The sequence below is a fragment of the Struthio camelus genome, chromosome Z (genome assembly GCF_040807025.1).
Source record: "Struthio camelus isolate bStrCam1 chromosome Z, bStrCam1.hap1, whole genome shotgun sequence".
Lineage (NCBI taxonomy): Eukaryota > Metazoa > Chordata > Aves > Struthioniformes > Struthionidae > Struthio > Struthio camelus.
In genome coordinates this window covers 79,243,592-79,269,354 of record NC_090982.1, presented here as the reverse complement: position 1 = coordinate 79,269,354, position 25,763 = coordinate 79,243,592, and the positions used below count along the sequence as shown (strand labels likewise).

General features: G+C 63.4%; 7 protein-coding genes across 7 annotated transcripts in view; 6 read left to right on the top strand and 1 right to left on the bottom strand.

Moving 5' to 3' along the window:
- Positions 1-25,763, bottom strand: part of LOC138064673 (ubiquitin-associated protein 2-like) — a 112,606-nt gene that overhangs the window by 33,442 nt on the left and 53,401 nt on the right. The gene's annotated exons all lie outside the window — the stretch shown is intronic.
- LOC138064510 (interferon-like) lies at positions 1,553-3,034 on the top strand. The gene has a single exon (XM_068927393.1). The coding sequence runs from the start codon at positions 2,180-2,182 to the stop codon at positions 2,756-2,758; it is 579 nt and encodes a 192-aa protein (XP_068783494.1). The 5' UTR covers positions 1,553-2,179; the 3' UTR covers positions 2,759-3,034.
- On the top strand, positions 5,662-6,942 carry LOC138064527 (interferon-like). The gene has a single exon (XM_068927477.1). The coding sequence runs from the start codon at positions 6,289-6,291 to the stop codon at positions 6,865-6,867; it is 579 nt and encodes a 192-aa protein (XP_068783578.1). The 5' UTR covers positions 5,662-6,288; the 3' UTR covers positions 6,868-6,942.
- Positions 9,756-11,052, top strand: LOC138064501 (interferon-like). Its single transcript, XM_068927376.1, has one exon. The coding sequence runs from the start codon at positions 10,383-10,385 to the stop codon at positions 10,959-10,961; it is 579 nt and encodes a 192-aa protein (XP_068783477.1). The 5' UTR covers positions 9,756-10,382; the 3' UTR covers positions 10,962-11,052.
- On the top strand, positions 13,766-15,160 carry LOC138064786 (interferon-like). Its single transcript, XM_068928714.1, has one exon. It carries the CDS (start codon positions 14,486-14,488, stop codon positions 15,062-15,064), a length of 579 nt encoding a protein of 192 aa, XP_068784815.1. The 5' UTR covers positions 13,766-14,485; the 3' UTR covers positions 15,065-15,160.
- LOC138064788 (interferon-like) lies at positions 17,977-19,273 on the top strand. Its single transcript, XM_068928716.1, has one exon. The coding sequence runs from the start codon at positions 18,605-18,607 to the stop codon at positions 19,181-19,183; it is 579 nt and encodes a 192-aa protein (XP_068784817.1). The 5' UTR covers positions 17,977-18,604; the 3' UTR covers positions 19,184-19,273.
- Positions 21,996-23,394, top strand: LOC138064789 (interferon-like). The gene has a single exon (XM_068928719.1). The coding sequence runs from the start codon at positions 22,722-22,724 to the stop codon at positions 23,298-23,300; it is 579 nt and encodes a 192-aa protein (XP_068784820.1). The 5' UTR covers positions 21,996-22,721; the 3' UTR covers positions 23,301-23,394.

Here is a 25,763-nt window from a genome sequence, read left to right as displayed (position 1 = left end):
ACAGCCCAGCCACTGGCCTCAGTCTCACCCTCACCGGCCTCCACTTCCCTGCGTCCTCCCTCTTGCCCTTCTCCAACACAGTGGCGAGGCCGCCCTTTTGCCACTCAGCAGCAACCTCCCCTGATGCACAGCACCTTGCAACAGCGAGGCACAGCGGCTACCCAAAAACGCCAAAACGCCTCCTGCAACACCCGCGGGCGCATCCCATGCGCTCACAGGCACTCCCGCATGCCCACGGGCCTTAAGGGACCCCTACCCTCTTTCTTCTCCTACCGTGGACACACCTTTGCTCCCACACGCTCTCCAAACGGCCTCACGCACCTGCGAGGCCCCGAGGACAAGCCTTACCAACAACAACTGGCACACAACAGGCACCCGGTACCTCAGCCTCTTCCCAATCCCTCCTCGCTACCCCCCCGGACCCAGGCAGACACTCGCCCACACTCTCCTTAGCCTCCCGGGGACTTACAGAAACCTTTCTCCTTCCAGCCCCACCTCACCTCTGCCTTGCCCGACTCCAGCCCTTCACACCCACCCTGGCTCTCCATTCCCCCTCCCAAGCAGCCTCTCCTCTCTTCTCCTCTCCCTCCCACCACCTTCGCCGCTCTCCCCTCTTCCTTGGGCACCAGCCCCACGTTCACCCATGCTGCCTGCCCGCCTGCCACGCCTCCTCCAGCTGCCGCACGTTGCAAGAGACCATCCGGGGGCTCCCGGCACACACTCCTGGAACATTAGACAGCTCTCCGCGGCCCCGCGCCCTGCCAGGGCGCTTCCCCACCCCTCTGCATCAGCCAACACCCCTTTCAGCCGCTAGTCAGGCCGAAGGCTCCCACACACTAGCTCCCCATGGCGCTTCAACAGTCACCGCCAGGACCAGACTCTCCTCAACACGTGCCAGCAACCCCCACGACGCCTGGCGCGCACCCCTATCGCCCTTCCGGCACCTACTCGGCTCCTCCAAGCCGACCGGGACGACCAGCGCCTCTCACTCGCCGGCTCTCTCCTCCTCCCCACGCGCAACAGCATCCGCCCCTCCCTCTCCTTCAGCAGCCCGCCTGCAGCACGCACCCGCTCCTCCACCGCCTCTCTTCTCTCCTCTCAGCCTCACCCCACAAACTCCTCCCTCCTGCCCCACCTGCCCACACCTCCACCCATTCAAGACTCTCCTTCACACACAGCGCTACCCCGCCTCCACCCCGGACCACGCCATCCTGCCTTCGCAGCCTCCCGCCCTCCGCTACCCCTCGCCAATCCGCCAGCCCGCCCTACCACCTCTCCGTGAGCCCAACCACGTCACACCTCTCCACCTCTGCACGGACCCCGCTCACTCGGCAACACACACGCACCACCACACGCAAAGGCACAAGGGGCAACGCCACATATTCTTCCCCAAGCAGCACAAACCACACGCGCACACACACCTCCCCATCCCCACCACCACCCGCAACCGTCGTGGGACTCAAGCACACCAAAACGGAGCACAGAGACCGTGGCATCTTCATCCACGCACACGCTCAAAGCTCAAGCGCGCGAGGCCGTGAGCCACCTCCTCTAACGCAACCTGTCCTCTGCACCAGGCCGCACCACGCACCTCCCAACGTTCTCCCAAAATACAGCACGCGACAACGCTTCCAGAGCACCAAGACCACCGACGCACTCCCAGGAAAACAAAAACAACAGGCATCCTCAAAGCAAAAGCAACTCAACCAAGACCAGGACGCGGCATCAGGAAAACACGAGTTTGGGAGGTGGAGAAATTCAAACGCGCAAAGCGGGCACGGGACCACAACGGCAAGGCAAAAGGAAAACCCTCAAACACACCCTCAGCACAGCTGCCCCAAAGGCTGCGGCCACAGGCACTTTCATATCCCCCACGGAAACACAACAAGACAACACACAGCCTCCCCCAAACGGGCTGCCCCCAAAACATCAACAGCACCACCACGACAGACCCACAAGCGCACTCCCACAAACACCGCAAAAGCCACCACAGCCACAAACCAAAACGGAAAACGAGAGCAGGAAATTCTTCGCAACTAGAAAACGCCAAAGGGAAAGATGCGGCACCACATAAAGCCGGACGCACAGCACAGCCGCAAGCACAGCACTCGCCAACACGACCCACGCTCACGATCCTCCCGCACGGCGGCACCACCACCGGACAACCGGACACACCACCATGGCTGCGCCCGCAACCCGACACCCCTGCCTGCGGCACAGCACCCCGGTCCTCCTGCTCCTCCTGCCCACTCTCAGCGCGGCCCTCAGATGCGCCAACCTTCGCACCCAACAGAGCACCTTCAACTGGGACAGCCTCCAGCTCCTCCACGCCATGGCTCCCAGCCCGCCTCAGCCCTGCACCCAACACGACCCACCTTTCCCCTTCCCCGACACCCTCCTGGCAATCCAGTCCCCACAACAAGCCACCGCCGCCATCCTCCACGTCCTCCAGCACCTCTTCACCACTCTCAGCAACGAAAACACCCCCGCGCACTGGGACAGCCAAGCCCACCAACAGCTCCTCAACCAGCTCCACGACCAAATCCAACTCCTCCAGCAATGCCTCCCTCGCGCCGACGCGGATGTCAAAAGCCAAGGGCCCCGCAACGCCTGGCTCACCATCAACGGGTACTTCCGGCGCATCCAGGACTTCCTCCGCACAAACCACCACAGCCCCTGCGCCTGGGACAAAGTCGGCCTCGAAGCTCGCGCCTCCTTCCAGCGCATCCACAACCTCACCCGCACCCTGGCAGATTAGCCACAACGCCTCCTCACCGCAACCGCGCATCCACGCCCCCCTCACCCAATACCCGCACCCTCACCCAGGGACCCTCACTCCCACAACACCCGCCTCGCCTGCCCCCCCTCCCCCCACAACACCCGCACCAAGCCACCTCCGCCACCTCCTCCAGCACCACGCAGAGCCCAGCAGCACCACGACCGTGGCAACGGCCACGCTTCGGCACCCCACGCACCAACGTGCCCCTGCGCGCCCCACACCCACGGCTGCTCCCCAAAGGCACCCACCAACGGGGAACGCAGAGACCCCATGCACAGACCCAGGGACAACGCGAGCCACCCCACTACTTCGTGCCCACCAACGCATCTCGCCTGCTGCACTGCCGACTCCCCTCTCTCTCCGAGGCAACCAGCTGCTGCCAGCAACTTGCCGACGCCCTCACGCTGCCCCCGCCACCCCCCAACCCCCCAAAATACACCTATTTATTTAACTTATTCTATTTATTATGACAATTGTATTGCTCTATTTATTCCCCTATTTATTCAAGGCAAATAAAGACCTTTTGTAAAAACTTGGGTGTCGTGGGCCTCAAAGAATCATAGCGCGATCGTTCCAGTTGGAAGCCACCTCCAGGCCTCACCGAGCCCAACTCCCGCCTCCAGGCGGCTCTTCAGGACATCGGGGAGCTCACCGCCGTGTCCAGACGAGTCTCGGACATCTTCTGTACGGGGGCAGCCGCTCAGGCCATCCCACGCGCAAGACCTTGCGCTGGCCCTTCTGCAACTTCAGCAGCTTCCCGCCACACGGGTTACTTCTCCCGCCTCTCCAGGTCCGTCCCCCCCCCCAACCCCCCCCCATCAGGAGCAGCCCTGCCCTCCGGCCCAATGACCACTCCACTCCGACACCTCTCCGGCAGCCACAACTGTCCTCGGAGCGCAGCCTTCCCATCAACCACGGCGGCAACGCACGCATCAAACAGCTCTGGCGCCAACACCCACCCACCCCCCCACCCGGCCCCCCCACCAGTTACTGCCTGCCAACAGCACGCTGCACCCCTGACCGCAGCTCTCCGGAGAGCCGCGTTCCCCTTCTCGTCACACCCCTCTCCGCCCTAACCTAGGCAGAGCGCACCGAGCCGAGCTGCCGCTAGCCAAAAGAGGCCAGCCTCTGACAAAGGCCTTTCCAAAAATCGCCGCGTGCAACGTCCACTGCTCTACCCTGCTCAACACCGCCCACCACTCACCTCCTCATGCCCAGCTACCACCCCACTCACGCAGCATCTGCCCGTGGAAAACGCAGGCTCCCTCCTCCCGCTCACCTCCACGGCACTCAGCTCTTCAGAAACACCTGCCCAGACAAACCTCCTCCAGAAACAGCCCAGCCACTGGCCTCAGTCTCACCCTCACCGGCCTCCACTTCCCTGCGTCCTCCCTCTTGCCCTTCTCCAACACAGTGGCGAGGCCGCCCTTTTGCCACTCAGCAGCAACCTCCCCTGATGCACAGCACCTTGCAACAGCGAGGCACAGCGGCTACCCAAAAACGCCAAAACGCCTCCTGCAACACCCGCGGGCGCATCCCATGCGCTCACAGGCACTCCCGCATGCCCACGGGCCTTAAGGGACCCCTACCCTCTTTCTTCTCCTACCGTGGACACACCTTTGCTCCCACACGCTCTCCAAACGGCCTCACGCACCTGCGAGGCCCCGAGGACAAGCCTTACCAACAACAACTGGCACACAACAGGCACCCGGTACCTCAGCCTCTTCCCAATCCCTCCTCGCTACCCCCCCGGACCCAGGCAGACACTCGCCCACACTCTCCTTAGCCTCCCGGGGACTTACAGAAACCTTTCTCCTTCCAGCCCCACCTCACCTCTGCCTTGCCCGACTCCAGCCCTTCACACCCACCCTGGCTCTCCATTCCCCCTCCCAAGCAGCCTCTCCTCTCTCCTCTCCCTCCCACCACCTTCGCCGCTCTCCCCTCTTCCTTGGGCACCAGCCCCACGTTCACCCATGCTGCCTGCCCGCCTGCCACGCCTCCTCCAGCTGCCGCACGTTGCAAGAGACCATCCGGGGGCTCCCGGCACACACTCCTGGAACATTAGACAGCTCTCCGCGGCCCCGCGCCCTGCCAGGGCGCTTCCCCACCCCTCTGCATCAGCCAACACCCCTTTCAGCCGCTAGTCAGGCCGAAGGCTCCCACACACTAGCTCCCCATGGCGCTTCAACAGTCACCGCCAGGACCAGACTCTCCTCAACACGTGCCAGCAACCCCCACGACGCCTGGCGCGCACCCCTATCGCCCTTCCGGCACCTACTCGGCTCCTCCAAGCCGACCGGGACGACCAGCGCCTCTCACTCGCCGGCTCTCTCCTCCTCCCCACGCGCAACAGCATCCGCCCCTCCCTCTCCTTCAGCAGCCCGCCTGCAGCACGCACCCGCTCCTCCACCGCCTCTCTTCTCTCCTCTCAGCCTCACCCCACAAACTCCTCCCTCCTGCCCCACCTGCCCACACCTCCACCCATTCAAGACTCTCCTTCACACACAGCGCTACCCCGCCTCCACCCCGGACCACGCCATCCTGCCTTCGCAGCCTCCCGCCCTCCGCTACCCCTCGCCAATCCGCCAGCCCGCCCTACCACCTCTCCGTGAGCCCAACCACGTCACACCTCTCCACCTCTGCACGGACCCCGCTCACTCGGCAACACACACGCACCACCACACGCAAAGGCACAAGGGGCAACGCCACATATTCTTCCCCAAGCAGCACAAACCACACGCGCACACACACCTCCCCATCCCCACCACCACCCGCAACCGTCGTGGGACTCAAGCACACCAAAACGGAGCACAGAGACCGTGGCATCTTCATCCACGCACACGCTCAAAGCTCAAGCGCGCGAGGCCGTGAGCCACCTCCTCTAACGCAACCTGTCCTCTGCACCAGGCCGCACCACGCACCTCCCAACGTTCTCCCAAAATACAGCACGCGACAACGCTTCCAGAGCACCAAGACCACCGACGCACTCCCAGGAAAACAAAAACAACAGGCATCCTCAAAGCAAAAGCAACTCAACCAAGACCAGGACGCGGCATCAGGAAAACACGAGTTTGGGAGGTGGAGAAATTCAAACGCGCAAAGCGGGCACGGGACCACAACGGCAAGGCAAAAGGAAAACCCTCAAACACACCCTCAGCACAGCTGCCCCAAAGGCTGCGGCCACAGGCACTTTCATATCCCCCACGGAAACACAACAAGACAACACACAGCCTCCCCCAAACGGGCTGCCCCCAAAACATCAACAGCACCACCACGACAGACCCACAAGCGCACTCCCACAAACACCGCAAAAGCCACCACAGCCACAAACCAAAACGGAAAACGAGAGCAGGAAATTCTTCGCAACTAGAAAACGCCAAAGGGAAAGATGCGGCACCACATAAAGCCGGACGCACAGCACAGCCGCAAGCACAGCACTCGCCAACACGACCCACGCTCACGATCCTCCCGCACGGCGGCACCACCACCGGACAACCGGACACACCACCATGGCTGCGCCCGCAACCCGACACCCCTGCCTGCGGCACAGCACCCCGGTCCTCCTGCTCCTCCTGCCCACTCTCAGCGCGGCCCTCAGATGCGCCAACCTTCGCACCCAACAGAGCACCTTCAACTGGGACAGCCTCCAGCTCCTCCACGCCATGGCTCCCAGCCCGCCTCAGCCCTGCACCCAACACGACCCACCTTTCCCCTTCCCCGACACCCTCCTGGCAATCCAGTCCCCACAACAAGCCACCGCCGCCATCCTCCGCGTCCTCCAGCACCTCTTCACCACTCTCAGCAACGAAAACACCCCCGCGCACTGGGACAGCCAAGCCCACCAACAGCTCCTCAACCAGCTCCACGGCCAAATCCAACTCCTCCAGCAATGCCTCCCTCGCGCCGACGCGGATGTCAAAAGCCAAGGGCCCCGCAACGCCTGGCTCACCATCAACGGGTACTTCCGGCGCATCCAGGACTTCCTCCGCACAAACCACCACAGCCCCTGCGCCTGGGACAAAGTCGGCCTCGAAGCTCGCGCCTCCTTCCAGCGCATCCACAACCTCACCCGCACCCTGGCAGATTAGCCACAACGCCTCCTCACCGCAACCGCGCATCCACGCCCCCCTCACCCAATACCCGCACCCTCACCCAGGGACCCTCACTCCCACAACACCCGCCTCGCCTGCCCCCCCTCCCCCCACAACACCCGCACCAAGCCACCTCCGCCACCTCCTCCAGCACCACGACCGTGGCAACGGCCACGCTTCGGCACCCCACGCACCAACGTGCCCCTGCGCGCCCCACACCCACGGCTGCTCCCCAAAGGCACCCACCAACGGGGAACGCAGAGACCCCATGCACAGACCCAGGGACAACGCGAGCCACCCCACTACTTCGTGCCCACCAACGCATCTCGCCTGCTGCACTGCCGACTCCCCTCTCTCTCCGAGGCAACCAGCTGCTGCCAGCAACTTGCCGACGCCCTCACGCTGCCCCCGCCACCCCCCAACCCCCCAAAATACACCTATTTATTTAACTTATTCTATTTATTATGACAATTGTATTGCTCTATTTATTCCCCTATTTATTCAAGGCAAATAAAGACCTTTTGTAAAAACTTGGGTGTCGTGGGCCTCAAAGAATCATAGCGCGATCGTTCCAGTTGGAAGCCACCTCCAGGCCTCACCGAGCCCAACTCCCGCCTCCAGGCGGCTCTTCAGGACATCGGGGAGCTCACCGCCGTGTCCAGACGAGTCTCGGACATCTTCTGTACGGGGGCAGCCGCTCAGGCCATCCCACGCGCAAGACCTTGCGCTGGCCCTTCTGCAACTTCAGCAGCTTCCCGCCACACGGGTTACTTCTCCCGCCTCTCCAGGTCCGTCCCCCCCCCCCCCCCCCAACCCCCCCCCCATCAGGAGCAGCCCTGCCCTCCGGCCCAATGACCGCTCCACTCCGACACCTCTCCGGCAGCCACAACTGTCCTCGGAGCGCAGCCTTCCCATCAACCACGGCGGCAACGCACGCATCAAACAGCTCTGGCGCCAACACCCACCCACCCCCCCACCCGGCCCCCCCACCAGTTACTGCCTGCCAACAGCACGCTGCACCCCTGACCGCAGCTCTCCGGAGAGCCGCGTTCCCCTTCTCGTCACACCCCTCTCCGCCCTAACCTAGGCAGAGCGCACCGAGCCGAGCTGCCGCTAGCCAAAAGAGGCCAGCCTCTGACAAAGGCCTTTCCAAAAATCGCCGCGTGCAACGTCCACTGCTCTACCCTGCTCAACACCGCCCACCACTCACCTCCTCATGCCCAGCTACCACCCCACTCACGCAGCATCTGCCCGTGGAAAACGCAGGCTCCCTCCTCCTGCTCACCTCCACGGCACTCAGCTCTTCAGAAACACCTGCCCAGACAAACCTCCTCCAGAAACAGCCCAGCCACTGGCCTCAGTCTCACCGGCCTCCACTTCCCTGCGTCCTCCCTCTTGCCCTTCTCCAACACAGTGGCGAGGCCGCCCTTTTGCCACTCAGCAGCAACCTCCCCTGATGCACAGCACCTTGCAACAGCGAGGCACAGCGGCTACCCAAAAACGCCAAAACGCCTCCTGCAACACCCGCGGGCGCATCCCATGCGCTCACAGGCACTCCCGCATGCCCACGGGCCTTAAGGGACCCCTACCCTCTTTCTTCTCCTACCGTGGACACACCTTTGCTCCCACACGCTCTCCAAACGGCCTCACGCACCTGCGAGGCCCCGAGGACAAGCCTTACCAACAACAACTGGCACACAACAGGCACCCGGTACCTCAGCCTCTTCCCAATCCCTCCTCGCTACCCCCCCGGACCCAGGCAGACACTCGCCCACACTCTCCTTAGCCTCCCGGGGACTTACAGAAACCTTTCTCCTTCCAGCCCCACCTCACCTCTGCCTTGCCCGACTCCAGCCCTTCACACCCACCCTGGCTCTCCATTCCCCCTCCCAAGCAGCCTCTCCTCTCTTCTCCTCTCCCTCCCACCACCTTCGCCGCTCTCCCCTCTTCCTTGGGCACCAGCCCCACGTTCACCCATGCTGCCTGCCCGCCTGCCACGCCTCCTCCAGCTGCCGCACGTTGCAAGAGACCATCCGGGGACTCCCGGCACACACTCCTGGAACATTAGACAGCTCTCCGCGGCCCCGCGCCCTGCCAGGGCGCTTCCCCACCCCTCTGCATCAGCCAACACCCCTTTCAGCCGCTAGTCAGGCCGAAGGCTCCCACACACTAGCTCCCCATGGCGCTTCAACAGTCACCGCCAGGACCAGACTCTCCTCAACACGTGCCAGCAACCCCCACGACGCCTGGCGCGCACCCCTATCGCCCTTCCGGCACCTACTCGGCTCCTCCAAGCCGACCGGGACGACCAGCGCCTCTCACTCGCCGGCTCTCTCCTCCTCCCCACGCGCAACAGCATCCGCCCCTCCCTCTCCTTCAGCAGCCCGCCTGCAGCACGCACCCGCTCCTCCACCGCCTCTCTTCTCTCCTCTCAGCCTCACCCCACAAACTCCTCCCTCCTGCCCCACCTGCCCACACCTCCACCCATTCAAGACTCTCCTTCACACACAGCGCTACCCCGCCTCCACCCCGGACCACGCCATCCTGCCTTCGCAGCCTCCCGCCCTCCGCTACCCCTCGCCAATCCGCCAGCCCGCCCTACCACCTCTCCGTGAGCCCAACCACGTCACACCTCTCCACCTCTGCACGGACCCCGCTCACTCGGCAACACACACGCACCACCACACGCAAAGGCACAAGGGGCAACGCCACATATTCTTCCCCAAGCAGCACAAACCACACGCGCACACACACCTCCCCATCCCCACCACCACCCGCAACCGTCGTGGGACTCAAGCACACCAAAACGGAGCACAGAGACCGTGGCATCTTCATCCACGCACACGCTCAAAGCTCAAGCGCGCGAGGCCGTGAGCCACCTCCTCTAACGCAACCTGTCCTCTGCACCAGGCCGCACCACGCACCTCCCAACGTTCTCCCAAAATACAGCACGCGACAACGCTTCCAGAGCACCAAGACCACCGACGCACTCCCAGGAAAACAAAAACAACAGGCATCCTCAAAGCAAAAGCAACTCAACCAAGACCAGGACGCGGCATCAGGAAAACACGAGTTTGGGAGGTGGAGAAATTCAAACGCGCAAAGCGGGCACGGGACCACAACGGCAAGGCAAAAGGAAAACCCTCAAACACACCCTCAGCACAGCTGCCCCAAAGGCTGCGGCCACAGGCACTTTCATATCCCCCACGGAAACACAACAAGACAACACACAGCCTCCCCCAAACGGGCTGCCCCCAAAACATCAACAGCACCACCACGACAGACCCACAAGCGCACTCCCACAAACACCGCAAAAGCCACCACAGCCACAAACCAAAACGGAAAACGAGAGCAGGAAATTCTTCGCAACTAGAAAATGCCAAAGGGAAAGATGCGGCACCACATAAAGCCGGACGCACAGCACAGCCGCAAGCACAGCACTCGCCAACACGACCCACGCTCACGATCCTCCCGCACGGCGGCACCACCACCGGACAACCGGACACACCACCATGGCTGCGCCCGCAACCCGACACCCCTGCCTGCGGCACAGCACCCCGGTCCTCCTGCTCCTCCTGCCCGCTCTCAGCGCGGCCCTCAGATGCGCCAACCTTCGCACCCAACAGAGCACCTTCAACTGGGACAGCCTCCAGCTCCTCCACGCCATGGCTCCCAGCCCGCCTCAGCCCTGCGCCCAACACGACCCACCTTTCCCCTTCCCCGACACCCTCCTGGCAATCCAGTCCCCACAACAAGCCACCGCCGCCATCCTCCGCGTCCTCCAGCACCTCTTCACCACTCTCAGCAACGAAAACACCCCCGCGCACTGGGACAGCCAAGCCCACCAACAGCTCCTCAACCAGCTCCACGACCAAATCCAACTCCTCCAGCAATGCCTCCCTCGCGCCGACGCGGATGTCAAAAGCCAAGGGCCCCGCAACGTCTGGCTCACCATCAACGGGTACTTCCGGCGCATCCAGGACTTCCTCCGCACAAACCACCACAGCCCCTGCGCCTGGGACAAAGTCGGCCTCGAAGCTCGCGCCTCCTTCCAGCGCATCCACAACCTCACCCGCACCCTGGCAGATTAGCCACAACGCCTCCTCACCGCAACCGCGCATCCACGCCCCCCTCACCCAATACCCGCACCCTCACCCAGGGACCCTCACTCCCACAACACCCGCCTCGCCTGCCCCCCCTCCCCCCACAACACCCGCACCAAGCCACCTCCGCCACCTCCTCCAGCACCACGCAGAGCCCAGCAGCACCACGACCGTGGCAACGGCCACGCTTCGGCACCCCACGCACCAACGTGCCCCTGCGCGCCCCACACCCACGGCTGCTCCCCAAAGGCACCCACCAACGGGGAACGCAGAGACCCCACGCACAGACCCAGGGACAACGCGAGCCACCCCACTACTTCGTGCCCACCAACGCATCTCGCCTGCTGCACTGCCGACTCCCCTCTCTCTCCGAGGCAACCAGCTGCTGCCAGCAACTTGCCGACGCCCTCACGCTGCCCCCGCCACTCCCCAACCCCCCCAAAATACACCTATTTATTTAACTTATTCTATTTATTATGACAATTGTATTGCTCTATTTATTCCCCTATTTATTCAAGGCAAATAAAGACCTTTTGTAAAAACTTGGGTGTCGTGGGCCTCAAAGAATCATAGCGCGATCGTTCCAGTTGGAAGCCACCTCCAGGCCTCACCGAGCCCAACTCCCGCCTCCAGGCGGCTCTTCAGGACATCGGGGAGCTCACCGCCGTGTCCAGACGAGTCTCGGACATCTTCTGTACGGGGGCAGCCGCTCAGGCCATCCCACGCGCAAGACCTTGCGCTGGCCCTTCTGCAACTTCAGCAGCTTCCCGCCACACGGGTTACTTCTCCCGCCTCTCCAGGTCCGTCCCCCCCCCCCATCAGGAGCAGCCCTGCCCTCCGGCCCAATGACCGCTCCACTCCGACACCTCTCCGGCAGCCACAACTGTCCTCGGAGCGCAGCCTTCCCATCAACCACGGCGGCAATGCACGCATCAAACAGCTCTGGCGCCAACACCCACCCACCCCCCCACCCGGCCCCCCCACCAGTTACTGCCTGCCAACAGCACGCTGCACCCCTGACTGCAGCTCTCCGGAGAGCCGCGTTCCCCTTCTCGTCACACCCCTCTCCGCCCTAACCTAGGCAGAGCGCACCGAGCCGAGCTGCTGCTAGCCAAAAGAGGCCAGCCTCTGACAAAGGCCTTTCCAAAAATCGCCGCGTGCAACGTCCACTGCTCTACCCTGCTCAACACCGCCCACCACTCACCTCCTCATGCCCAGCTACCACCCCACTCACGCAGCATCTGCCCGTGGAAAACGCAGGCTCCCTCCTCCCGCTCACCTCCACGGCACTCAGCTCTTCAGAAACACCTGCCCAGACAAACCTCCTCCAGAAACAGCCCAGCCACTGGCCTCAGTCTCACCCTCACCGGCCTCCACTTCCCTGCGTCCTCCCTCTTGCCCTTCTCCAACACAGTGGCGAGGCCGCCCTTTTGCCACTCAGCAGCAACCTCCCCTGATGCACAGCACCTTGCAACAGCGAGGCACAGCGGCTACCCAAAAACGCCAAAACGCCTCCTGCAACACCCGCGGGCGCATCCCATGCGCTCACAGGCACTCCCGCATGCCCACGGGCCTTAAGGGACCCCTACCCTCTTTCTTCTCCTACCGTGGACACACCTTTGCTCCCACACGCTCTCCAAACGGCCTCACGCACCTGCGAGGCCCCGAGGACAAGCCTTACCAACAACAACTGGCACACAACAGGCACCCGGTACCTCAGCCTCTTCCCAATCCCTCCTCGCTACCCCCCCGGACCCAGGCAGACACTCGCCCACACTCTCCTTAGCCTCCCGGGGACTTACAGAAACCTTTCTCCTTCCAGCCCCACCTCACCTCTGCCTTGCCCGACTCCAGCCCTTCACACCCACCCTGGCTCTCCATTCCCCCTCCCAAGCAGCCTCTCCTCTCTTCTCCTCTCCCTCCCACCACCTTCGCCGCTCTCCCCTCTTCCTTGGGCACCAGCCCCACGTTCACCCATGCTGCCTGCCCGCCTGCCACGCCTCCTCCAGCTGCCGCACGTTGCAAGAGACCATCCGGGGGCTCCCGGCACACACTCCTGGAACATTAGACAGCTCTCCGCGGCCCCGCGCCCTGCCAGGGCGCTTCCCCACCCCTCTGCATCAGCCAACACCCCTTTCAGCCGCTAGTCAGGCCGAAGGCTCCCACACACTAGCTCCCCATGGCGCTTCAACAGTCACCGCCAGGACCAGACTCTCCTCAACACGTGCCGGCAACCCCCACGACGCCTGGCGCGCACCCCTATCGCCCTTCCGGCACCTACTCGGCTCCTCCAAGCCGACCGGGACGACCAGCGCCTCTCACTCGCCGGCTCTCTCCTCCTCCCCACGCGCAACAGCATCCGCCCCTCCCTCTCCTTCAGCAGCCCGCCTGCAGCACGCACCCGCTCCTCCACCGCCTCTCTTCTCTCCTCTCAGCCTCACCCCACAAACTCCTCCCTCCTGCCCCACCTGCCCACACCTCCACCCATTCAAGACTCTCCTTCACACACAGCGCTACCCCGCCTCCACCCCGGACCACGCCATCCTGCCTTCGCAGCCTCCCGCCCTCCGCTACCCCTCGCCAATCCGCCAGCCCGCCCTACCACCTCTCCGTGAGCCCAACCACGTCACACCTCTCCACCTCTGCACGGACCCCGCTCACTCGGCAACACACACGCACCACCACACGCAAAGGCACAAGGGGCAACGCCACATATTCTTCCCCAAGCAGCACAAACCACACGCGCACACACACCTCCCCATCCCCACCACCACCCGCAACCGTCGTGGGACTCAAGCACACCAAAACGGAGCACAGAGACCGTGGCATCTTCATCCACGCACACGCTCAAAGCTCAAGCGCGCGAGGCCGTGAGCCACCTCCTCTAACGCAACCTGTCCTCTGCACCAGGCCGCACCACGCACCTCCCAACGTTCTCCCAAAATACAGCACGCGACAACGCTTCCAGAGCACCAAGACCACCGACGCACTCCCAGGAAAACAAAAACAACAGGCATCCTCAAAGCAAAAGCAACTCAACCAAGACCAGGACGCGGCATCAGGAAAACACGAGTTTGGGAGGTGGAGAAATTCAAACGCGCAAAGCGGGCACGGGACCACAACGGCAAGGCAAAAGGAAAACCCTCAAACACACCCTCAGCACAGCTGCCCCAAAGGCCGCGGCCACAGGCACTTTCATATCCCCCACGGAAACACAACAAGACAACACACAGCCTCCCCCAAACGGGCTGCCCCCAAAACATCAACAGCACCACCACGACAGACCCACAAGCGCACTCCCACAAACACCGCAAAAGCCACCACAGCCACAAACCAAAACGGAAAACGAGAGCAGGAAATTCTTCGCAACTAGAAAACGCCAAAGGGAAAGATGCGGCACCACATAAAGCCGGACGCACAGCACAGCCGCAAGCACAGCACTCGCCAACACGACCCACGCTCACGATCCTCCCGCACGGCGGCACCACCACCGGACAACCGGACACACCACCATGGCTGCGCCCGCAACCCGACACCCCTGCCTGCGGCACAGCACCCCGGTCCTCCTGCTCCTCCTGCCCGCTCTCAGCGCGGCCCTCAGATGCGCCAACCTTCGCACCCAACAGAGCACCTTCAACTGGGACAGCCTCCAGCTCCTCCACGCCATGGCTCCCAGCCCGCCTCAGCCCTGCGCCCAACACGACCCACCTTTCCCCTTCCCCGACACCCTCCTGGCAATCCAGTCCCCACAACAAGCCACCGCCGCCATCCTCCGCGTCCTCCAGCACCTCTTCACCACTCTCAGCAACGAAAACACCCCCGCGCACTGGGACAGCCAAGCCCACCAACAGCTCCTCAACCAGCTCCACGACCAAATCCAACTCCTCCAGCAATGCCTCCCTCGCGCCGACGCGGATGTCAAAAGCCAAGGGCCCCGCAACGCCTGGCTCACCATCAACGGGTACTTCCGGCGCATCCAGGACTTCCTCCGCACAAACCACCACAGCCCCTGCGCCTGGGACAAAGTCGGCCTCGAAGCTCGCGCCTCCTTCCAGCGCATCCACAACCTCACCCGCACCCTGGCAGATTAGCCACAACGCCTCCTCACCGCAACCGCGCATCCACGCCCCCCTCACCCAATACCCGCACCCTCACCCAGGGACCCTCACTCCCACAACACCCGCCTCGCCTGCCCCCCCTCCCCCCACAACACCCGCACCAAGCCACCTCCGCCACCTCCTCCAGCACCACGCAGAGCCCAGCAGCACCACGACCGTGGCAACGGCCACGCTTCGGCACCCCACGCACCAACGTGCCCCTGCGCGCCCCACACCCACGGCTGCTCCCCAAAGGCACCCACCAACGGGGAACGCAGAGACCCCACGCACAGACCCAGGGACAACGCGAGCCACCCCACTACTTCGTGCCCACCAACGCATCTCGCCTGCTGCACTGCCGACTCCCCTCTCTCTCCGAGGCAACCAGCTGCTGCCAGCAACTTGCCGACGCCCTCACGCTGCCCCCGCCACTCCCCAACCCCCCAAAATACACCTATTTATTTAACTTATTCTATTTATTATGACAATTGTATTGCTCTATTTATTCCCCTATTTATTCAAGGCAAATAAAGACCTTTTGTAAAAACTTGGGTGTCGTGGGCCTCAAAGAATCATAGCGCGATCGTTCCAGTTGGAAGCCACCTCCAGGCCTCACCGAGCCCAACTCCCGCCTCCAGGCGGCTCTTCAGGACATCGGGGAGCTCACCGCCGTGTCCAGACGAGTCTCGGACATCTTCTGTACGGGGGCAGCCGCTCAGGCCATCCCACGCGCAAGACCTTGCGCTGGCCCTTCTGCAACTTCAGCAGCTTCCCGCCACACGGGTTACTTCTCCCGCCTCTCCAGGTCCGTCCCCCCCCCCCCCCCCAACCCCCCCCCCATCAGGAGCAGCCCTGCCCTCCGGCCCAATGACCGCTCCACTCCGACACCTCTCCGGCAGCCACAACTGTCCTCGGAGCGCAGCCTTCCCATCAACCACGGCGGCAATGCACGCATCAAACAGCTCTGGGGCCAACACCCACCCACCCCCCCACCCGGCCCCCCCACCAGTTACTGCCTGCCAACAGCACGCTGCACCCCTGACTGCAGCTCTCCGGAGAGCCGCGTTCCCCTTCTCGTCACACCCCTCTCCGCCCTAACCTAGGCAGAGCGCACCGAGCCGAGCTGCCGCTAGCCAAAAGAGGCCAGCCTCTGACAAAGGCCTTTCCAAAAATCGCCGCGTGCAACGTCCACTGCTCTACCCTGCTCAACACCGCCCACCACTCACCTCCTCATGCCCAGCTACCACCCCACTCACGCAGCATCTGCCCGTGGAAAACGCAGGCTCCCTCCTCCCGCTCACCTCCACGGCACTCAGCTCTTCAGAAACACCTGCCCAGACAAACCTCCTCCAGAAACAGCCCAGCCACTGGCCTCAGTCTCACCCTCACCGGCCTCCACTTCCCTGCGTCCTCCCTCTTGCCCTTCTCCAACACAGTGGCGAGGCCGCCCTTTTGCCACTCAGCAGCAACCTCCCCTGATGCACAGCACCTTGCAACAGCGAGGCACAGCGGCTACCCAAAAACGCCAAAACGCCTCCTGCAACACCCGCGGGCGCATCCCATGCGCTCACAGGCACTCCCGCATGCCCACGGGCCTTAAGGGACCCCTACCCTCTTTCTTCTCCTACCGTGGACACACCTTTGCTCCCACACGCTCTCCAAACGGCCTCACGCACCTGCGAGGCCCCGAGGACAAGCCTTACCAACAACAACTGGCACACAACAGGCACCCGGTACCTCAGCCTCTTCCCAATCCCTCCTCGCTACCCCCCCGGACCCAGGCAGACACTCGCCCACACTCTCCTTAGCCTCCCGGGGACTTACAGAAACCTTTCTCCTTCCAGCCCCACCTCACCTCTGCCTTGCCCGACTCCAGCCCTTCACACCCACCCTGGCTCTCCATTCCCCCTCCCAAGCAGCCTCTCCTCTCTTCTCCTCTCCCTCCCACCACCTTCGCCGCTCTCCCCTCTTCCTTGGGCACCAGCCCCACGTTCACCCATGCTGCCTGCCCGCCTGCCACGCCTCCTCCAGCTGCCGCACGTTGCAAGAGACCATCCGGGGGCTCCCGGCACACACTCCTGGAACATTAGACAGCTCTCCGCGGCCCCGCGCCCTGCCAGGGCGCTTCCCCACCCCTCTGCATCAGCCAACACCCCTTTCAGCCGCTAGTCAGGCCGAAGGCTCCCACACACTAGCTCCCCATGGCGCTTCAACAGTCACCGCCAGGACCAGACTCTCCTCAACACGTGCCAGCAACCCCCACGACGCCTGGCGCGCACCCCTATCGCCCTTCCGGCACCTACTCGGCTCCTCCAAGCCGACCGGGACGACCAGCGCCTCTCACTCGCCGGCTCTCTCCTCCTCCCCACGCGCAACAGCATCCGCCCCTCCCTCTCCTTCAGCAGCCCGCCTGCAGCACGCACCCGCTCCTCCACCGCCTCTCTTCTCTCCTCTCAGCCTCACCCCACAAACTCCTCCCTCCTGCCCCACCTGCCCACACCTCCACCCATTCAAGACTCTCCTTCACACACAGTGCTACCCCGCCTCCACCCCGGACCACGCCATCCTGCCTTCGCAGCCTCCCGCCCTCCGCTACCCCTCGCCAATCCGCCAGCCCGCCCTACCACCTCTCCGTGAGCCCAACCACGTCACACCTCTCCACCTCTGCACGGACCCCGCTCACTCGGCAACACACACGCACCACCACACGCAAAGGCACAAGGGGCAACGCCACATATTCTTCCCCAAGCAGCACAAACCACACGCGCACACACACCTCCCCATCCCCACCACCACCCGCAACCGTCGTGGGACTCAAGCACACCAAAACGGAGCACAGAGACCGTGGCATCTTCATCCACGCACACGCTCAAAGCTCAAGCGTGCGAGGCCGTGAGCCACCTCCTCTAACGCAACCTGTCCTCTGCACCAGGCCGCACCACGCACCTCCCAACGTTCTCCCAAAATACAGCACGCGACAACGCTTCCAGAGCACCAAGACCACCGACGCACTCCCAGGAAAACAAAAACAACAGGCATCCTCAAAGCAAAAGCAACTCAACCAAGACCAGGACGCGGCATCAGGAAAACACGAGTTTGGGAGGTGGAGAAATTCAAACGCGCAAAGCGGGCACGGGACCACAACGGCAAGGCAAAAGGAAAACCCTCAAACACACCCTCAGCACAGCTGCCCCAAAGGCCGCGGCCACAGGCACTTTCATATCCCCCACGGAAACACAACAAGACAACACACAGCCTCCCCCAAACGGGCTGCCCCCAAAACATCAACAGCACCACCACGACAGACCCACAAGCGCACTCCCACAAACACCGCAAAAGCCACCACAGCCACAAACCAAAACGGAAAACGAGAGCAGGAAATTCTTCGCAACTAGAAAACGCCAAAGGGAAAGATGCGGCACCACATAAAGCCGGACGCACAGCACAGCCGCAAGCACAGCACTCGCCAACACGACCCACGCTCACGATCCTCCCGCACGGCGGCACCACCACCGGACAACCGGACACACCACCATGGCTGCGCCCGCAACCCGACACCCCTGCCTGCGGCACAGCACCCCGGTCCTCCTGCTCCTCCTGCCCGCTCTCAGCGCGGCCCTCAGATGCGCCAACCTTCGCACCCAACAGAGCACCTTCAACTGGGACAGCCTCCAGCTCCTCCACGCCATGGCTCCCAGCCCGCCTCAGCCCTGCGCCCAACACGACCCACCTTTCCCCTTCCCCGACACCCTCCTGGCAATCCAGTCCCCACAACAAGCCACCGCCGCCATCCTCCGCGTCCTCCAGCACCTCTTCACCACTCTCAGCAACGAAAACACCCCCGCGCACTGGGACAGCCAAGCCCACCAACAGCTCCTCAACCAGCTCCACGACCAAATCCAACTCCTCCAGCAATGCCTCCCTCGCGCCGACGCGGATGTCAAAAGCCAAGGGCCCCGCAACGCCTGGCTCACCATCAACGGGTACTTCCGGCGCATCCAGGACTTCCTCCGCACAAACCACCACAGCCCCTGCGCCTGGGACAAAGTCGGCCTCGAAGCTCGCGCCTCCTTCCAGCGCATCCACAACCTCACCCGCACCCTGGCAGATTAGCCACAACGCCTCCTCACCGCAACCGCGCATCCACGCCCCCCTCACCCAATACCCGCACCCTCACCCAGGGACCCTCACTCCCACAACACCCGCCTCGCCTGCCCCCCCTCCCCCCACAACACCCGCACCAAGCCACCTCTGCCACCTCCTCCAGCACCACGCAGAGCCCAGCAGCACCACGACCGTGGCAACGGCCACGCTTCGGCACCCCACGCACCAACGTGCCCCTGCGCGCCCCACACCCACGGCTGCTCCCCAAAGGCACCCACCAACGGGGAACGCAGAGACCCCACGCACAGACCCAGGGACAACGCGAGCCACCCCACTACTTCGTGCCCACCAACGCATCTCGCCTGCTGCACTGCCGACTCCCCTCTCTCTCCGAGGCAACCAGCTGCTGCCAGCAACTTGCCGACGCCCTCACGCTGCCCCCGCCACCCCCCAACCCCCCAAAATACACCTATTTATTTAACTTATTCTATTTATTATGACAATTGTATTGCTCTATTTATTCCCCTATTTATTCAAGGCAAATAAAGACCTTTTGTAAAAACTTGGGTGTCGTGGGCCTCAAAGAATCATAGCGCGATCGTTCCAGTTGGAAGCCACCTCCAGGCCTCACCGAGCCCAACTCCCGCCTCCAGGCGGCTCTTCAGGACATCGGGGAGCTCACCGCCGTGTCCAGACGAGTCTCGGACATCTTCTGTACGGGGGCAGCCGCTCAGGCCATCCCACGCGCAAGACCTTGCGCTGGCCCTTCTGCAACTTCAGCAGCTTCCCGCCACACGGGTTACTTCTCCCGCCTCTCCAGGTCCGTCCCCCCCCCCCCCCAACCCCCCCCCCATCAGGAGCAGCCCTGCCCTCCGGCCCAATGACCGCTCCACTCCGACACCTCTCCGGCAGCCACAACTGTCCTCGGAGCGCAGCCTTCCCATCAACCACGGCGGCAATGCACGCATCAAACAGCTCTGGCGCCAACACCCACCCACCCACCCACCCGGCCCCCCCACCAGTTACTGCCTGCCAACAGCACGCTGCACCCCTGACCGCAGCTCTCCGGAGAGCCGCGTTCCCCTTCTCGTCACACCCCTCTCCGCCCTAACCTAGGCAGAGCGCACCGAGCCGAGCTGCCGCTAGCCAAAAGAGGCCAGCCTCTGACAAAGGCCTTTCCAAAAATCGCCGCGTGCAACGTCCACTGCTCTACCCTGCTCAACACCGCCCACCACTCACCTCCTCATGCCCAGCTACCACCCCACTCACGCAGCATCTGCCCGTGGAAAACGCAGGCTCCCTCCTCCCGCTCACCTCCACGGCACTCAGCTCTTCAGAAACACCTGCCCAGACAAACCTCCTCCAGAAACAGCCCAGCCACTGGCCTCAGTCTCACCCTCACCGGCCTCCACTTCCCTGCGTCCTCCCTCTTGCCCTTCTCCAACACAGTGGCGAGGCCGCCCTTTTGCCACTCAGCAGCAACCTCCCCTGATGCACAGCACCTTGCAACAGCGAGGCACAGCGGCTACCCAAAAACGCCAAAACGCCTCCTGCAACACCCGCGGGCGCATCCCATGCGCTCACAGGCACTCCCGCATGCCCACGGGCCTTAAGGGACCCCTACCCTCTTTCTTCTCCTACCGTGGACACACCTTTGCTCCCACACGCTCTCCAAACGGCCTCACGCACCTGCGAGGCCCCGAGGACAAGCCTTACCAACAACAACTGGCACACAACAGGCACCCGGTACCTCAGCCTCTTCCCAATCCCTCCTCGCTACCCCCCCGGACCCAGGCAGACACTCGCCCACACTCTCCTTAGCCTCCCGGGGACTTACAGAAACCTTTCTCCTTCCAGCCCCACCTCACCTCTGCCTTGCCCGACTCCAGCCCTTCACACCCACCCTGGCTCTCCATTCCCCCTCCCAAGCAGCCTCTCCTCTCTTCTCCTCTCCCTCCCACCACCTTCGCCGCTCTCCCCTCTTCCTTGGGCACCAGCCCCACGTTCACCCATGCTGCCTGCCCGCCTGCCACGCCTCCTCCAGCTGCCGCACGTTGCAAGAGACCATCCGGGGGCTCCCGGCACACACTCCTGGAACATTAGACAGCTCTCCGCGGCCCCGCGCCCTGCCAGGGCGCTTCCCCACCCCTCTGCATCAGCCAACACCCCTCTCAGCCGCTAGTCAGGCCGAAGGCTCCCACACACTAGCTCCCCATGGCGCTTCAACAGTCACCGCCAGGACCAGACTCTCCTCAACACGTGCCAGCAACCCCCACGACGCCTGGCGCGCACCCCTATCGCCCTTCCGGCACCTACTCGGCTCCTCCAAGCCGACCGGGACGACCAGCGCCTCTCACTCGCCGGCTCTCTCCTCCTCCCCACGCGCAACAGCATCCGCCCCTCCCTCTCCTTCAGCAGCCCGCCTGCAGCACGCACCCGCTCCTCCACCGCCTCTCTTCTCTCCTCTCAGCCTCACCCCACAAACTCCTCCCTCCTGCCCCACCTGCCCACACCTCCACCCATTCAAGACTCTCCTTCACACACAGCGCTACCCCGCCTCCACCCCGGACCACGCCATCCTGCCTTCGCAGCCTCCCGCCCTCCGCTACCCCTCGCCAATCCGCCAGCCCGCCCTACCACCTCTCCGTGAGCCCAACCACGTCACACCTCTCCACCTCTGCACGGACCCCGCTCACTCGGCAACACACACGCACCACCACACGCAAAGGCACAAGGGGCAACGCCACATATTCTTCCCCAAGCAGCACAAACCACACGCGCACACACACCTCCCCATCCCCACCACCACCCGCAACCGTCGTGGGACTCAAGCACACCAAAACGGAGCACAGAGACCGTGGCATCTTCATCCACGCACACGCTCAAAGCTCAAGCGCGCGAGGCCGTGAGCCACCTCCTCTAACGCAACCTGTCCTCTGCACCAGGCCGCACCACGCACCTCCCAACGTTCTCCCAAAATACAGCACGCGACAACGCTTCCAGAGCACCAAGACCACCGACGCACTCCCAGGAAAACAAAAACAACAGGCATCCTCAAAGCAAAAGCAACTCAACCAAGACCAGGACGCGGCATCAGGAAAACACGAGTTTGGGAGGTGGAGAAATTCAAACGCGCAAAGCGGGCACGGGACCACAACGGCAAGGCAAAAGGAAAACCCTCAAACACACCCTCAGCACAGCTGCCCCAAAGGCCGCGGCCACAGGCACTTTCATATCCCCCACGGAAACACAACAAGACAACACACAGCCTCCCCCAAACGGGCTGCCCCCAAAACATCAACAGCACCACCACGACAGACCCACAAGCGCACTCCCACAAACACCGCAAAAGCCACCACAGCCACAAACCAAAACGGAAAACGAGAGCAGGAAATTCTTCGCAACTAGAAAACGCCAAAGGGAAAGATGCGGCACCACATAAAGCCGGACGCACAGCACAGCCGCAAGCACAGCACTCGCCAACACGACCCACGCTCACGATCCTCCCGCACGGCGGCACCACCACCGGACAACCGGACACACCACCATGGCTGCGCCCGCAACCCGACACCCCTGCCTGCGGCACAGCACCCCGGTCCTCCTGCTCCTCCTGCCCGCTCTCAGCGCGGCCCTCAGATGCGCCAACCTTCGCACCCAACAGAGCACCTTCAACTGGGACAGCCTCCAGCTCCTCCACGCCATGGCTCCCAGCCCGCCTCAGCCCTGCGCCCAACACGACCCACCTTTCCCCTTCCCCGACACCCTCCTGGCAATCCAGTCCCCACAACAAGCCACCGCCGCCATCCTCCGCGTCCTCCAGCACCTCTTCACCACTCTCAGCAACGAAAACACCCCCGCGCACTGGGACAGCCAAGCCCACCAACAGCTCCTCAACCAGCTCCACGGCCAAATCCAACTCCTCCAGCAATGCCTCCCTCGCGCCGACGCGGATGTCAAAAGCCAAGGGCCCCGCAACGCCTGGCTCACCATCAACGGGTACTTCCGGCGCATCCAGGACTTCCTCCGCACAAACCACCACAGCCCCTGCGCCTGGGACAAAGTCGGCCTCGAAGCTCGCGCCTCCTTCCAGCGCATCCACAACCTCACCCGCACCCTGGCAGATTAGCCACAACGCCTCCTCACCGCAACCGCGCATCCACGCCCCCCTCACCCAATACCCGCACCCTCACCCAGGGACCCTCACTCCCACAACACCCGCCTCGCCTGCCCCCCCTCCCCCCACAACACCCGCACCAAGCCACCTCCGCCACCTCCTCCAGCACCACGCAGAGCCCAGCAGCACCACGACCGTGGCAACGGCCACGCTTCGGCACCCCACGCACCAACGTGCCCCTGCGCGCCCCACACCCACGGCTGCTCCCCAAAGGCACCCACCAACGGGGAACGCAGAGACCCCACGCACAGACCCAGGGACAACGCGAGCCACCCCACTACTTCGTGCCCACCAACGCATCTCGCCTGCTGCACTGCCGACTCCCCTCTCTCTCCGAGGCAACCAGCTGCTGCCAGCAACTTGCCGACGCCCTCACGCTGCCCCCGCCACCCCCCAACCCCCCAAAATACACCTATTTATTTAACTTATTCTATTTATTATGACAATTGTATTGCTCTATTTATTCCCCTATTTATTCAAGGCAAATAAAGACCTTTTGTAAAAACTTGGGTGTCGTGGGCCTCAAAGAATCATAGCGCGATCGTTCCAGTTGGAAGCCACCTCCAGGCCTCACCGAGCCCAACTCCCGCCTCCAGGCGGCTCTTCAGGACATCGGGGAGCTCACCGCCGTGTCCAGACGAGTCTCGGACATCTTCTGTACGGGGGCAGCCGCTCAGGCCATCCCACGCGCAAGACCTTGCGCTGGCCCTTCTGCAACTTCAGCAGCTTCCCGCCACACGGGTTACTTCTCCCGCCTCTCCAGGTCCGTCCCCCCCCCCAACCCCCCCCCATCAGGAGCAGCCCTGCCCTCCGGCCCAATGACCGCTCCACTCCGACACCTCTCCGGCAGCCACAACTGTCCTCGGAGCGCAGCCTTCCCATCAACCACGGCGGCAACGCACGCATCAAACAGCTCTGGCGCCAACACCCACCCACCCACCCACCCGGCCCCCCCACCAGTTACTGCCTGCCAACAGCACGCTGCACCCCTGACCGCAGCTCTCCGGAGAGCCGCGTTCCCCTTCTCGTCACACCCCTCTCCGCCCTAACCTAGGCAGAGCGCACCGAGCCGAGCTGCCGCTAGCCAAAAGAGGCCAGCCTCTGACAAAGGCCTTTCCAAAAATCGCCGCGTGCAACGTCCACTGCTCTACCCTGCTCAACACCGCCCACCACTCACCTCCTCATGCCCAGCTACCACCCCACTCACGCAGCATCTGCCCGTGGAAAACGCAGGCTCCCTCCTCCCGCTCACCTCCACGGCACTCAGCTCTTCAGAAACACCTGCCCAGACAAACCTCCTCCAGAAACAGCCCAGCCACTGGCCTCAGTCTCACCCTCACCGGCCTCCACTTCCCTGCGTCCTCCCTCTTGCCCTTCTCCAACACAGTGGCGAGGCCGCCCTTTTGCCACTCAGCAGCAACCTCCCCTGATGCACAGCACCTTGCAACAGCGAGGCACAGCGGCTACCCAAAAACGCCAAAACGCCTCCTGCAACACCCGCGGGCGCATCCCATGCGCTCACAGGCACTCCCGCATGCCCACGGGCCTTAAGGGACCCCTACCCTCTTTCTTCTCCTACCGTGGACACACCTTTGCTCCCACACGCTCTCCAAACGGCCTCACGCACCTGCGAGGCCCCGAGGACAAGCCTTACCAACAACAACTGGCACACAACAGGCACCCGGTACCTCAGCCTCTTCCCAATCCCTCCTCGCTACCCCCCCGGACCCAGGCAGACACTCGCCCACACTCTCCTTAGCCTCCCGGGGACTTACAGAAACCTTTCTCCTTCCAGCCCCACCTCACCTCTGCCTTGCCCGACTCCAGCCCTTCACACCCACCCTGGCTCTCCATTCCCCCTCCCAAGCAGCCTCTCCTCTCTCCTCTCCCTCCCACCACCTTCGCCGCTCTCCCCTCTTCCTTGGGCACCAGCCCCACGTTCACCCATGCTGCCTGCCCGCCTGCCACGCCTCCTCCAGCTGCCGCACGTTGCAAGAGACCATCCGGGGGCTCCCGGCACACACTCCTGGAACATTAGACAGCTCTCCGCGGCCCCGCGCCCTGCCAGGGCGCTTCCCCACCCCTCTGCATCAGCCAACACCCCTTTCAGCCGCTAGTCAGGCCGAAGGCTCCCACACACTAGCTCCCCATGGCGCTTCAACAGTCACCGCCAGGACCAGACTCTCCTCAACACGTGCCAGCAACCCCCACGACGCCTGGCGCGCACCCCTATCGCCCTTCCGGCACCTACTCGGCTCCTCCAAGCCGACCGGGACGACCAGCGCCTCTCACTCGCCGGCTCTCTCCTCCTCCCCACGCGCAACAGCATCCGCCCCTCCCTCTCCTTCAGCAGCCCGCCTGCAGCACGCACCCGCTCCTCCACCGCCTCTCTTCTCTCCTCTCAGCCTCACCCCA